At 37.4% G+C, this 13,373-nt stretch overlaps 1 protein-coding gene across 1 annotated transcript in view; it reads left to right on the forward strand.

Moving 5' to 3' along the window:
• The window catches only part of LOC114053684 (laminin subunit alpha-1-like), a 195,071-nt gene that overhangs the window by 138,250 nt on the left and 43,448 nt on the right, over positions 1-13,373 (forward strand). The window contains exons 42-48 of the mRNA XM_027876800.1: positions 1,674-1,793; positions 5,084-5,266; positions 5,551-5,705; positions 8,251-8,394; positions 9,202-9,335; positions 10,202-10,352; positions 12,231-12,355. Coding sequence (XP_027732601.1) covers positions 1,674-1,793; positions 5,084-5,266; positions 5,551-5,705; positions 8,251-8,394; positions 9,202-9,335; positions 10,202-10,352; positions 12,231-12,355 — 1,012 coding nt within the window. The remainder of the gene's footprint in view (positions 1-1,673; positions 1,794-5,083; positions 5,267-5,550; positions 5,706-8,250; positions 8,395-9,201; positions 9,336-10,201; positions 10,353-12,230; positions 12,356-13,373) is intronic.

Here is a 13,373-nt window from a genome sequence, read left to right on the forward strand (position 1 = left end):
TGCCTCCTACATTAGTCTCTTTTCCAAAACAGAGCCTCATGGTTGCTGTCTTCTGCTATAAGTGGATGAATAGCACAATGAAAATAACAATTATTTTCTTTCAAAGTGACAAAACATGTAGAATTGTTTGTGTCATCACATGAAACAATAAAGCAAGCACTGAATATAAGCCCCAGGAGAAAATGGAGGGGAGCTATACTCTCAGTTTATACAAAAATGAAGAGTATTTCATAGCCTGTGAAATATAGAATGTCATGGCTGTTTATGTTTAATTCAGAGCTATCATCTGAAGATAATGCATTTCGGCAGTGATTTAGTGTTATAGCATCCCCTTAAAATCCAAATGTGACAGTCTGTTATAAATGGGGGGAAAAGCAGAAAAGATTTAAGCAACTTTTCAAGGAAATAAAAAGGATTTCTGATAAAGGGGCAGCAAGATTAACAATTTTTACCTAGCCTGAGGGATGACAAAAATCTTAAATGGAACAAAAGCAGAAAGAGGGGACAACAGATTATATGAGTCAGGAGGAAGAATCCCAAATCAAGTTTTTTTGGAAATTAGAGAAGAAATTGAAACAAGATTTGGGTTTAGGATAGTGTATACTTACCTTGTAATACCTTCCCCTGGGCCTCAAGGGAAGCTTCTACAGAGACAAGAACCAGCAGGGAGCTCAGCTGATACATTTAAGATATTGTACTAGACTGAACCTGAATTCATAGCTATCTCCCATCATCCCTTCTTCTCACATTGATATCCACAGTGTGGAACCCAAATCAGGAAAGCTTACATACTAGTTATGTAACTGGACACTTTCTTAGTTTCCCCATCTGTAAAATGAGGTAGTTTGATTTCTGAAATTCCTTCTAGCTCTAAATCTATAAGCCTATGAGAAAGCCACACCGCAGATTCTTAAGACAAATGCCTGATACAAGACACGTACATGTGCATATACACTTATATAGACACATACAGGTACATACAGGCATATTTGTGTGAATACACACTCCACAGTGATAACACAGGGAAAAGTGAACCAAAGTGCTGGGCACCGCACCTTCTAGCCTTTCCCACGTTATACTCTCTTGCTATCATGGTAAGTGATGTAGTTTCCCCCATCACTACTGGTAGGGCAGGACTTGAACATTTTCTTCACCCAGGCTAGGCTTTATCATTATATCAAAAGTCTGCTTACTTCTTGGTGTCCAAATACTTCCCCAAAGATTTATGCTCATTCGCTCTATCCTTAGCTGCGCCTGAAGTTGTAACAGTAGAGGGAACTTCCTTACCTCTGCTTCCGAATCCATAGCATCTCATTGTCTTGACAGGGAGGACATTAGTGAATCTGGAAAAGATCTGAGTGATTTGCATCTCCCTCATATGACCTATCTTGCACCTGGGCATTGAGCCCTGATTAAATTTCAGAGAACACTTTAAGAGACAATGCTAGTGAAGGATATTGCCATCAAAGTCAGAGAGATTTAGACTAAGAAGATCCACTGGTTAATTTCCATAACCAGTAACACAGGGTGTGTAAGCTTTGTGGGGAAAAATTCTTAAGCCTTATTATGATGGTCTTGGAACAACTAAATAAAGCTTTTACTTACATTTAATTTTGGATGAAAATTTAGTAAATAGTTTCAATAAAAACCATGTCTTTTTGTTGCCCTAATAGGTGTTATGTCCAAAATGAGTGAACTGAAAAAAAAGGTAAACCGATTTCAGGAGCGTGCTCATAAACTTACTAAGCAACTTAATGATTCACTGTTGATGCTTGGAGTGATGATGCCTGATGGTAAGTGAGAGGGATTTGTCCTGATTTAATGAAAACCTTCTCATCGCAAAGCCATTACCGACAAGCATAATGAAGTCCTGTGTGAAGCCTGATTAAGAACCCTTGTTGTAAATGAGCCTAGAGACTGATTTAGTATCTTGCTGTAAAAGGAATCTGAATTGGGAGTGATGGCATTCATTTTCTTCGATGCTAAAATCTGTACTCTTAAATACAAAAGACCCGAGTTATAGATTTTATGTAACCATTGAAATTGCTTAGTTTCAAGTTTCTTTACTTATTTCAAAACTTCAGGAGTTCCTGATTGCATCCCTATCTAAGCTCCATCTACTAATAACCCATCCACACTTTAGATGATAATCAGTGAGCTGCTGTGGCCCAGAAAAATTGTTACCTGGAGGCCAAACTTATCTGGTGACATGGCTCGTGAACTTAGCCAACCTGGTCTTCACATAGAAGACATGGAATCCATAATTAAAAGATCCATCCACAAATCTTTTTCAGTGTAATGGGATGTGCTAGACATTATGATATGATGGCATAGCCTTTGAAAGTTCAGGATCACTTCTGTACCTAGATGAAGTGTCAGAGTAGGACTTGAGGTGGGGGTATTCTGTTTTTCTCTAACAACCAAATTTGCCATTGACATTCCCTTTAATGTTAGATGGCAAGCCCCTTGAGGGCAGCCACTCTGTCTTGTTTTGTTTCTTTTTTTTTTTGTTTATTTCTCTAAAGCCTACTTTATGCAAGTAATCAATAATATATAATAGGGCACTGTGCTGAACCCAGAGGACACAAAGAACAGATACTACCCTCAAGGAGCTTATTTCTAATATGCACAATGTAGATGCTTAATAAACATTTGTTGAATTGATTTTTTAAAATGTGCAAACATTTTATGCTGTAAGAAGAAAGTCTCCCAAGAGATAAGAAACTTGTTAAATTATCAGAAAGGTTAAAAAAACAAACAAACACAAACAAAAAACCCCACTATTATACTTTTTTTCTTTAATTATCAAAGGTTTGCATGAAAATGTTGTCTGTCATAAATGTGTGAATTTCAAGAATTTCTGTTTTATGATCACGTTTATTGAGACAGTAAAACACTCTGAAAAAGACTTTTCATGTTCTTAAGTCACATTTAGCCTTGGTTGGTTGGAAATGTAACATTAATTAAAAAATTTAAAAACACTAAAAATGTAAGGCAAATGGATTCTATGATTCAGAACCCATTCGTATCTTTCTCTCTTATTTAGCAATTTCCCTTTCCCCACTGAGACACACACTTTTCTTCCCAATTTAATCTAACTGGATGCCTCCTACCTTAAGTAGAGAACCCCCTACTGTTTGAAACTCAGTAAAACTCAAGTCTTTAAATTGACAGAGTTTTGTCAAAACAGCAGGGTTTTTGAAAAGGACAAAATGATAATAAAGAGATAAAGTACTATTTGTAAAATAGTATTTTAATTGGCGGGTTTGTTGTCAAGATTGTTTAGACTATCTCCGAATTTGATTTCTCTGTGATGATTAATAATTCCTTATTTTGTTCTGTTATCAGTAGTCTTAGTGGTGTATGGGATCACACTGTCTTTGCAGTGTAATATAATTCAGTCAGCAAACTGAAACTCTAAAAGTTCCTTTTGAAATAAAATAAGATGTGGAAAATAATGGTGATAAGTTATACATCCAAGTAATGAAATTAGTGCTGGATTTGACCTGGATTCGAATCCTAGTCTTGTTTCATATTAGCTGTGTGATTATGATTAAGCCATTTGACCTATTCACACTTCAGTTTATTCTTCTGTAAAATGAAGTGGTTGATTTAGACTGAAGTAGTAGATTTAGATTGATGTAGTAGAAAGGACATTGAAGTTAGAGTAAGGAGAAAGGTGGGTTTGATTCTTGTCCCTGCACTTAATAGCCTTGTGACCATGGGTAAGTTACTTAGTCACTTTATCAATTAGCCTTGGTTTCATCATCTGCAAAATGGGTACAGTAATATCCACAGTGGCAGCTAGATGATGCAGTGGACAGTGCTGGGCTTTTTTGTGAGTTCAGATCTGGACTCAGGCAGTTACTAGATATGTGACCCTGGACAAGTCACTTAACCCTGTTTGCCTCAGTTTCCTTACTTGTAAAATGAGCTGGAGAAGGAAATGGCAAACTACTCCAGTATCTTTGCCAAGAAAACTCCAGACAGGCTCACAAAGAGTTAGACACGGCTAAAACAACTGAGCAAATATTCCTAGTTCCATACCACATAGGGACTGTTATAGGGCTCCAAAGAGATGCTTACAAATTAGAATGCACTATATGGATGTCACTTATTTTTTGTTACTTTGATGATGACCAATAGAGTTATGGTCCTTTCCAGATCTTAACATCTTATCATCTATGTAAACGTGAATTTTATTATCTTCGGAGTGGGTGAGAGGAAGTTCAGACCCATGAATTCTTCAGTTTGGAGAACTCCATAGTGGAAGCCACCTCCACTAATGCAGATGAGCAACTCACCTGCAAATTAGATTCTTAGAAAATTAGTTGCGATACTGAGAAGTGAACTACCTGTGGTCACACAGCTAGTATGAATAGGAGTTGAACGATACTATGTAGTTATTGCTTCTAGTTCTGGATAAAAGTGGCGTCAGGGGTCCCAAAGAGGATAATTTTGAACTTAAAGGCCTCAAGCATATTAACATACTACTTATTAGCTAAGCATTGCATTACAAGCGATGTTAATATTCATTTTTGTCCAGGAAAAAGTAAAAAGTGTTACCAAAGAGAAATGTTGTTCAGTTATGTGCAACTCTTTGTGACCGTATGGACCAGAGCATGCCAATGTCATCCATGGGGTTTTCTTAGCAAAGATACTGGAGTGATTTCTTATTTCCTTCTCCAGGGGATTAAGGCAAACAGAGGTTAAGTGACTTGCTCACGGTCACACAGCTAGTAAGTGTCACAAGTTGGATTTGAATTCAGGTCTTCCCGACTCCACTTATTAAAAATAGCTGACCCTATTTTCAATAGTTAATGATATTCACTAATTTGCCTTTAATAAAGAAAGTTCATTTTCTGTGATATTTTTTACTGAAAGTATTGCATTTGTTACTAAAGAGATAACATAGTATGTTTCAAAACACCAAACTTTCTGCAAAAGAAAGCCTTACAGGACTTGTAATTTGTAAGGAATATTATCATCTTGTGCTCATGGATGAAATTAAGTTTGCTCCTCTTGCAGAGGTATCAGTCAGTTTGTGTGATTTTAAGGGGGTGCATATATGTTTGCATTTCAGGTACCGGGGAGACAGGACTAAAGGCCAAAGAGATGGCAGGAGCTGCTAATGAAAGTGCCACAAGCACTTTGAACGACATTGTGGATTTCAGTCAGAAGCTGCTTAATACTTCATCTGCATTGTCCAGGGTTAATGAAACATTGAGAAAAACCAATCAGCTTCTAAGTGACTCATCCCAGGCTAGTAAGTCTTGTTTCACTTTAGGAAAACCTTTGCTCAAATGCAAAAGGTTGCTGTTGCCAAGCATAAAAATCATGATTCAGTCTATGATCCAAAATGTCTGCATAACAAAAAGAAGAATGCGTCGACTGCAGACCTTTAAAAACAAACTTTCTTTAGTTCTTTGTCTCTGTGTGAATTTTTCACACGTCTATTAAAGGCTGTTGAGAGAGTTACCCAGAATTTTGTCCCATGCATTCCAGTAATGAGCAATTAATTTCTCTCCCCTCCTTTCTTTTCCTTCATAGCTGTGTTGGTTGAAAGGAAGGTAAAAGAAATGAAAACACAAGCCAATCTTTTATTTGATCGTTTGAAGCCTTTGAAAATGCTTGAGGAGAACTTGAACAGGAACCTGTCTGAAATTAAAGAATTGATCAGTCAGGCCCGAAAGCAGGCAGCATCTGTAAGTACAAAAATACAGAAACAGCTTTCTGTGATAAGGAATTCCTTGTGCCCTTTTCATTTGAAAGATATTTAAAGCTAAGACTTTCAGCTTTCATGCCTTTGAATTCCTGCTTTTGTGCTTTAGGTTCTAGAACTCTCATAACACACAAAAGTCTTATAATGCAGACTCCTTCCTGTGTGTTTTTTTTTTAAGTTCATTCAATGACCTGTTAATGTGGGTCTGAGAATCAGTATGATTTATCACTTTCATTCTTTTCCATATGCTACCTTGTAACTTTACTCCTTTCTCTTCCCTTGTTTATAATATTCTGAGTGGACAGATAGGTAGTACAGTGGATGGAGTCAGTAAGACTCATCTTTCTGAGTTCAAATCCGACCTCTGACACTTACTAGCTATGTGACCCTGGGCAAGTCACTTAACTTTGTTTGCCTTAGTTTATTCATCTGTAAAATGAGTTGAAGAAGGAAATGGCAAACCACTCCAGTGTCTTCATCAAGAAAACCCTAGCCAGAGTCACAAAGAGTCAGGTATGACTGGCAACAGCAGCACTGCTCTCTGAAATGTTTTAAGAATACGTAATGGAGTGAATGAAAGTCACTCCAAAAAAGTCTTGTGCCTCATGCAAATACATATATGAATGAGAATATCTTCACCATCACTGGTACACCAGATAATTTGTTGGAGGATGTCGCCTATCTTGGAAGAAAGTACAATATTTGAGAAGCATGGCCATATGGTTTTACTACAAAAGAAATTAATAATAGTCCTGTGGCACTGATATTTCAACGAGACGGTGGTATTTCTGAAGACATCTGCTATAGTGTGTCTATGGACAGAGTAGCAATATCAATGACCATTAAATCTACCATCCTTATACTTTATAACCAGGAAACAGGGTTAGACTATCTAGATTTCCTCAGTTTTGAGAAACAATACCTATGTTGTTCATAAAAACAAACAAGTAAACAAACAAAAAACCAACAGCATCAAAAAGCACCTAAATGTTTTTTCATACTAGATAGGGATCAAAGGTGTGATTTTATTGACTTTAGGGAACTTCCTGGCTGAAGAAATTCCTTCTAACAAAGCAGATGGGCACTTTCACTGCAACTCATCAGCTTAGAGAGCTGTCTAGGACACAGAAAAGTTAAGTGACTTACCTAGGTTCATACAGCCTGCTTGTGTCAGAGAAAGCAGGACTTGACCCCAGGTCTTCTTGGCTAAAAGGCTGGCTCTCTATCCTCTGCGCTATGTTGCCTCTTTGTTAATGATTTGTTTAAAAACCACTTAAAATATTCATTTATTCAATAAATGTTTATAGAATACTAAAATCTAGGCACTAGACCAGGTACTGTAGGAGATTCAGAGGCAAATTAGGCCCATTGTCTACAATCTACTAGGTGTGATAAGGTATACACAAAAGTTACTAGAGAATAAGGGAAGTATATGGCAGCTAGGTGGTGCAATGGATAGAGTACCAGACCTGGAGTCAGGAAGGCTCATCTTCCTGAGTTCAAATACAGCCTCAGACACTTACTTAGCTGTGTGATCCTGGGCAAGTCACTTAACCTTGTTTGCCTCAGTTTCCTCATCTGTAAAATGAGCTGGAAGACATGGCAAATATTCCAGTATCTTTGCCATCGAAACTCCAAATGGGATCCCAAAGAGTCTAACATGCCTGAAAAACAACCTAACAACAACCAAGGAAATATATGATAAATGCTATAAAAAAGAAAGTAGGGGCAGCTAGGTGGCACAGTGGATACAGCACCAGCCATGGAGTCAGGAGGATCTGAGTTCAAATCCTGTCTCAGTGACATGATACTCACTAGCTGTGTGACCTTGGGCAAGCCACTTAACCTCGATTGCCTTGCCAAAAAAACCAAAAAGTATAGGAATTCAAAGGAGGGAGAGATTATTTTCAGCTGAAGTAATCTGTGAAGACATTTCTTTCTTCCATTCATATAACCACCATCTTAATTCCATCTCTCATCACCTCTAAATTGAATTATTGTGATAGATTCCTCACTAGTCCCACTGTAACAGCCTCTCACCTCTCCAATCTGTCTTACATAACAGTGTCAAGTTGATATCCTTTAAGCACAGTCCTAGCTGTGTCATTCCTCTACTCAAGAAGTTTCAATGGCCACTTAATTACTTTGTGATTTAAAAAAAAAATTCTCAGCTTAGCATTGAAAGACCTTTACAACTTAACTAATAAGATAATTGTATAGATTCCCTGATCATAAATGCTTAAAACACTCATTAAAAATAATTGTTTCCTATATAAAATAGTGTGTTAATATCCAAGTACTCAATTCCCATTTTTAAGCTTTCTTACATTTTTAAAAAATCTGGTCTGTTCATACACTTTGTGAAAGCCATAGCATTATCTAATTGTCAGGAGAGGAAACCCATTTGCGTGTGACTTCTAATGAAAAATCAATTACAAAATCACCTTTCTTCTTTTCACTTTTGGCTATCTGAGAGCATTTGGTGTTAAATAACTGAAATATGTTTGCCATTTAATTCTTTTTTTCAGATTAAAGTGGCTGTATCTGCAGATCGAGACTGTATCCGTGCCTACCAGCCTCAGATATCCTCTACCAACTATAACACCTTAATGTTAAATGTTAAAACCAGTGAACCTGATAACCTTCTGTTCTACCTGGGGAGCAGCGCCAGTGTAAGCCATCAGACCCATGGAATACAAATTAAGAATTGACTTGTAACTTTATTTTTCTGTAGAGTCAACTCATTTTTTTGTGGGTGGCAGAAACAGGGAATTGGTGAGATTAGCATGAGTAGTATCACTAGGCTTCCATGGAACCACTTTTTTCCCAGAGTAATGGCATTAGCCAAAAAGTATCTAGAGTCCTGTGAGGATAAACATGCCACTTTTGAATGGGCCATCAATTTCCACCTTAACCTTCTGCCATATTAAGGGAAATCTTCTTGCCACCTCTGAAATTTTTTGAAGGGACTAAGTTTTTATTATGTTCTTGAGAAAGCATGTATCATCTTTTCTTGGTGTCAAATTGGATCACAATGAAATGTAGCTTCAGGAATTAACTTTAAAAACGTGTCTATGTTCCATGTTCATGATATGTTTTACTATTGTTTTTTGTTCCTACAAAACAGAGTAAGATTCAGTTGATGCTTCCTAGATTTAAAAGCAGGGAAAGGAATCCATGAAAAACCATTTTCAGACTGCAGGTGGCCTTGAGGCAACAAAAATGTATTGGGTTTTTGTGTGTGTGTGTGTGCAGGAGGGAAGTAGGATGATGGATTTCCAAGGTAAAGAGCTACTGTAGTTGCTAGTGAAGTGAGCATGTGAATACTAAAGACAAAGAATTGTGTATATGGTTTTTAAAATACGAAGTAATTAAAGAACACTTGCTTTGAAATGAAATTGGTTGAACAAAACCTACCATTATGCAAAACTCATTCATTTTCAATGCCTTCTCTACCCCACTTCCCTACCCCTACCTAGTCTGACTTTCTTGCTGTCGAGATGCGGCATGGCAAAGTGGCCTTCCTTTGGGATGTAGGCTCTGGGTCAGCAAGATTGGAATTTTCAGACTTCTCTATAGATAACAATAAATGGCACCGAATATACATAACCAGGTAATGGAGATCTTTCAAAGTAATTATGCTAAAATGAGCTTTAACACTCTCCTTTCAACTTTGTCAGTAGGAAAGCATATATGTTGCTGAATTGTTTTTTTTTTCTATTATATGGAATGGAAAGGGTTTTTTTTTTTAAAAGGTCAAAGAATACATTATTTCAGTTATCTTTAGAATTTTGGATTGTCTGAAGTATCTAGATTGCTAAACCAGAATAGAGAGAAAGAGAAATGTAATCTGCCTTAATAACTGAAAACAGCTTTCTAACCTCAAAATTCTTTTATAGATCAAACATTTACCTATCTTTCAAATTCCAGCTCATGTTCCATTTCCTCCTTGGAGTCTTTTCTAATGCCTCTGGCCCATAATAATAATGATTAGTTAACATTTATGAAGTACACACTGTATGCTAGGCACTATGCTAAGTACTTTACAATTATTATCCCATTTGATCCTCAGTACAAACGGTGGGGCTATTATTTATCCCCATTTTACAGATGAGGAAAGTGAGACAAATAGAGGTTAAGTGACTTGTTCAGAGTAACACAGCTAGTGTCTGAGGCTGAATTTGAACTCAGGTCTTCTGATGATCTTTTTCCTCTCATCACTCATATGTTGCCTATGATGCATATTTTGGCACTTAACCACATATTGTTATGTATTATTGTTTATCTGGTTTTTTTTGCATGTCTTATTGAGCTTTCTTCCCACACCCCAACTAGATTGTAAGATCCTTGAAGGGGGGAACTGGGTTTTCTGTAGCACCTAGAATAGGTCTGTGGCCTGAGTGGATATTTAATATTTGTTGAGTTGAACTCAGTTGAACTTCAGGAAGTGTTTATTATGTAATTGTTCATGATTATTAGATTTGGGAACACTGGTTCATTGAGTATAAAGGAAATGAGCTCTACTCAGAAGCCATTAACCAAAACTGCCAAATCCCCTGGGACAGCTAATGTGCTGGATGTAAACGAGTCAACATTAATGTTTGTTGGAGGACTTGGAGGACAAATAAAGGTAAAAATTAATAAGTTCTATATAACATGCTGACTTTGCCTGCAAATGAATTACTTCCTGAACAAATAAGACTCTTGTCTTTCGTGCTCAGTTTAGATAGGCAAACAAGGGTAAGGAATAAATTCTTCATCTGGAGTAGGAACCCAGGACCTGTTTTGTTAGTTGGAGTCACTTTTCAAGGGGGCAAAAAGTTTGAGGTTTTGGGATTTTATATTTCCATAAGGATCTCTTCTTCCTTGTCTGATGGTTTTTGGCTTGAATCGGAGCTTTGAATTCATTAGCATTTATTAAGCACCTACTATGTACCAGGCACTGTGCTAAGATGTACTTTACAAATAATACCTCGCTTCATCCTCACAACAACCCTGGGAAGTAGGTTCTATTATCACCTCCATTTTACAAATCAGGAAATGGAGGCAGGCAGAAGACTTTCCCAGGATCACATGGCTAGTAAGTGTCTGAGGTTGACTTTGAATTCAGGGCTTCCTGACTTCAGACCTAACTCTTTTCACTGTACCACTTACCTGAGAAATTTAAACGTTTCTCACCGAATAAAACTTGAAAACTGATGTAGCTCATGCTTTGAAGTGACCATCCCAACCCCACCCACGCTGTCGTAAAAGGTGGCTCCTTCCTCTCCCCTCAAAGTCAGATAACCCTGAGGAGTTGGAGAGTTGTTTTCTATTGGTTCTACTGTATTTCCGTTCTACAACGCATGAGTCTCTACTGGGGTGCTCCCTGCTGTGATTATCAATTGATATCAACTAATCATCTAGAATTAATTAGATGTTAGAAAAGGGTATTGAACGGTTTGTACAAAACATCCCGCATAAAAAATCTGTGATAAATTACCTCACTGGTATACATGGGAGAAAGTGGGCTCAAGCTCGGGGTGGCAGAGGTTACCAGGTTCTGGAAATCTTTTTGTTGGAGTCCTCAAGATGCTTCTCTTAGATGTGATGTAACTTCTCTGCTGGGGTCTTGGTAGAGCCTTGAAGCCACATCCTAATGCAGACACTATCAATGTTGCTAGGATGCAGATGGAAATACAGGAAGTACATCCTCTTCTGGCCAAGGGAGTGAGAGGAGGGGTCTGAGACCAGGGCTGAGGACAAGGTGCAGGGCTCTGCCTGCCAGTCTCCACTCTCCTTCTCAGGGCCGGCACAGAGTCCTTCTCAGGAGATTAGCTGGAATGTTTTCTCCTCTGTGCTTTCAGAAATTCAACTCTTTGGGTTCTAAAGTAGCTCCCTTGAATTACACGGGGTGTTTCTGTTTCCAAGTCCCTCATTCAATCAGAATAGACTTCCTTTAGCACCTAGTGAGATGCTTAGATTTTATTCACACTTAATGAACAATTAAGCTGTTTTCTTACCTAATAAATGTATCTAGAATTTTGCATCTTATCTGTAACTTTAAGTAGGCTGGGGTAATTGTCTAGGCCAGGGGTGTCAAATTCAAGCAGAAATAGGGGCCACAAAACTGCACATAAGGATTTTTGCCGGCTGCATAGTAACTTAATCTTAAAACTTAATATTATCTATGTTTTATTGTGTTTTTAGCTTTATGCTATTTTATTTCCCAATTCTATTTTGATCTGGTTCTGGTGGCACTGGGGAATGTTATGGGCCAATGCTGACCCCCTTTTGACCTTTCATAGATTTTAAAGAAAATATAGCAATTGAAGAATAAAAGTAGGTCATATTTTTCCTCTTCTGGCAATTTGCTTGTTTTTTGTTTTTTTTAATAACTTTTCTGAATTTGGAAGAACTGAATTTGAGACTCTTTGGAAATATTATTTCATTACCTGGAGAAATTTATGGTATTTAATATTGTTTTGCTTTACCAAGATAGTGTGTCTCTTTTTTTTTTCTGTTTTAGAAGTCACCTGCTGTGAAAGTTACTCATTTTAAAGGATGCATGGGAGAGGCATCTTTAAATGGAAAATCTATTGGCCTATGGAACTATATTGAAAGGGAGGGCAAATGCAATGGCTGTTTTGGAAGGTAATATTTTCCCTCTTTAACGTGTAAAATGTTGTCATTTTAGTATTCAAAAACAATGTAATTGATTGATTGATTTATGTTGGTCTGGGCCTGCAATTCAGTAGTGTGGACTGTTTCCAATATGGAAACCCTCTCCTTGGTTATAGATAAGCAACTGGTCTCAAACTGATGATCTCAGAAATATCTGGGATATTGAGTCTAAGTGATATGTCCCTGTGACAGCTAGGACAGTACATTATGCTACATCTCTGAATATTTACATGTACATATATTAGTATTTTTAAAAAGGATGACAAATGTTTGATGCTGACTACTCTATTGCCAGATAAATTTATAGTAATGTTGTTTTTCTTTGGAAGCATGTTTCATTTTTTTAAAATCTTTCTAAGAAATGTAATACTTTGTAGCACATGGAATATTGGAGGGTTGTGTAATTTATACATAAATCATAAAAGATATTTTGAAATTTTGACATGTATAAATGTATCTTGAAACTTCATTTATAAGAATCTTATAAATGTCTCTGAATATAAAATATCTAGCTGTTCAGTAGTTTCAGTTGTGTCCAACTCTTTGTGATCCCATTTGGGGTTTTCTTAGCAAAGATACTGGAATGGTTTGCTATTTCCTTCCCCAGTTCATTTTACAGATGAGGAAACCGAGGCAACAGATTTAAGTGACTTGTCCAAGGTCACCCAGATAATGAGTGTCTGAGGCCAGATTTGAACTTGGGAAGATGAATCTTCCTGACTCTAGACCTGACACTTTATCCACTATGCCACCTAGCTGCCCCCTATAAAATGCCTAGACCACTTAGCATAAAAAAGTCTATATGAGGGGCAACTAGGTGGCCTAGTGGATAGATTACCAGCCCTGAAATCAGGAGGAGCTGAGCTCAAATTCGGCCTCAGACATTTGACGCTTACTAGCTGTGTGACCCTGGACAAGTCACTTAACCCCATTGCCTAGCCAAGAAAGAAAGAAAGAAAGAAAGAAAGAAAGAAAGAAAGAAAGAAAG

Source organism: Vombatus ursinus, unplaced genomic scaffold, assembly GCF_900497805.2.
Source record: "Vombatus ursinus unplaced genomic scaffold, bare-nosed wombat genome assembly UNPS02014812.1, whole genome shotgun sequence".
NCBI classification, from domain to species: domain Eukaryota; kingdom Metazoa; phylum Chordata; class Mammalia; order Diprotodontia; family Vombatidae; genus Vombatus; species Vombatus ursinus.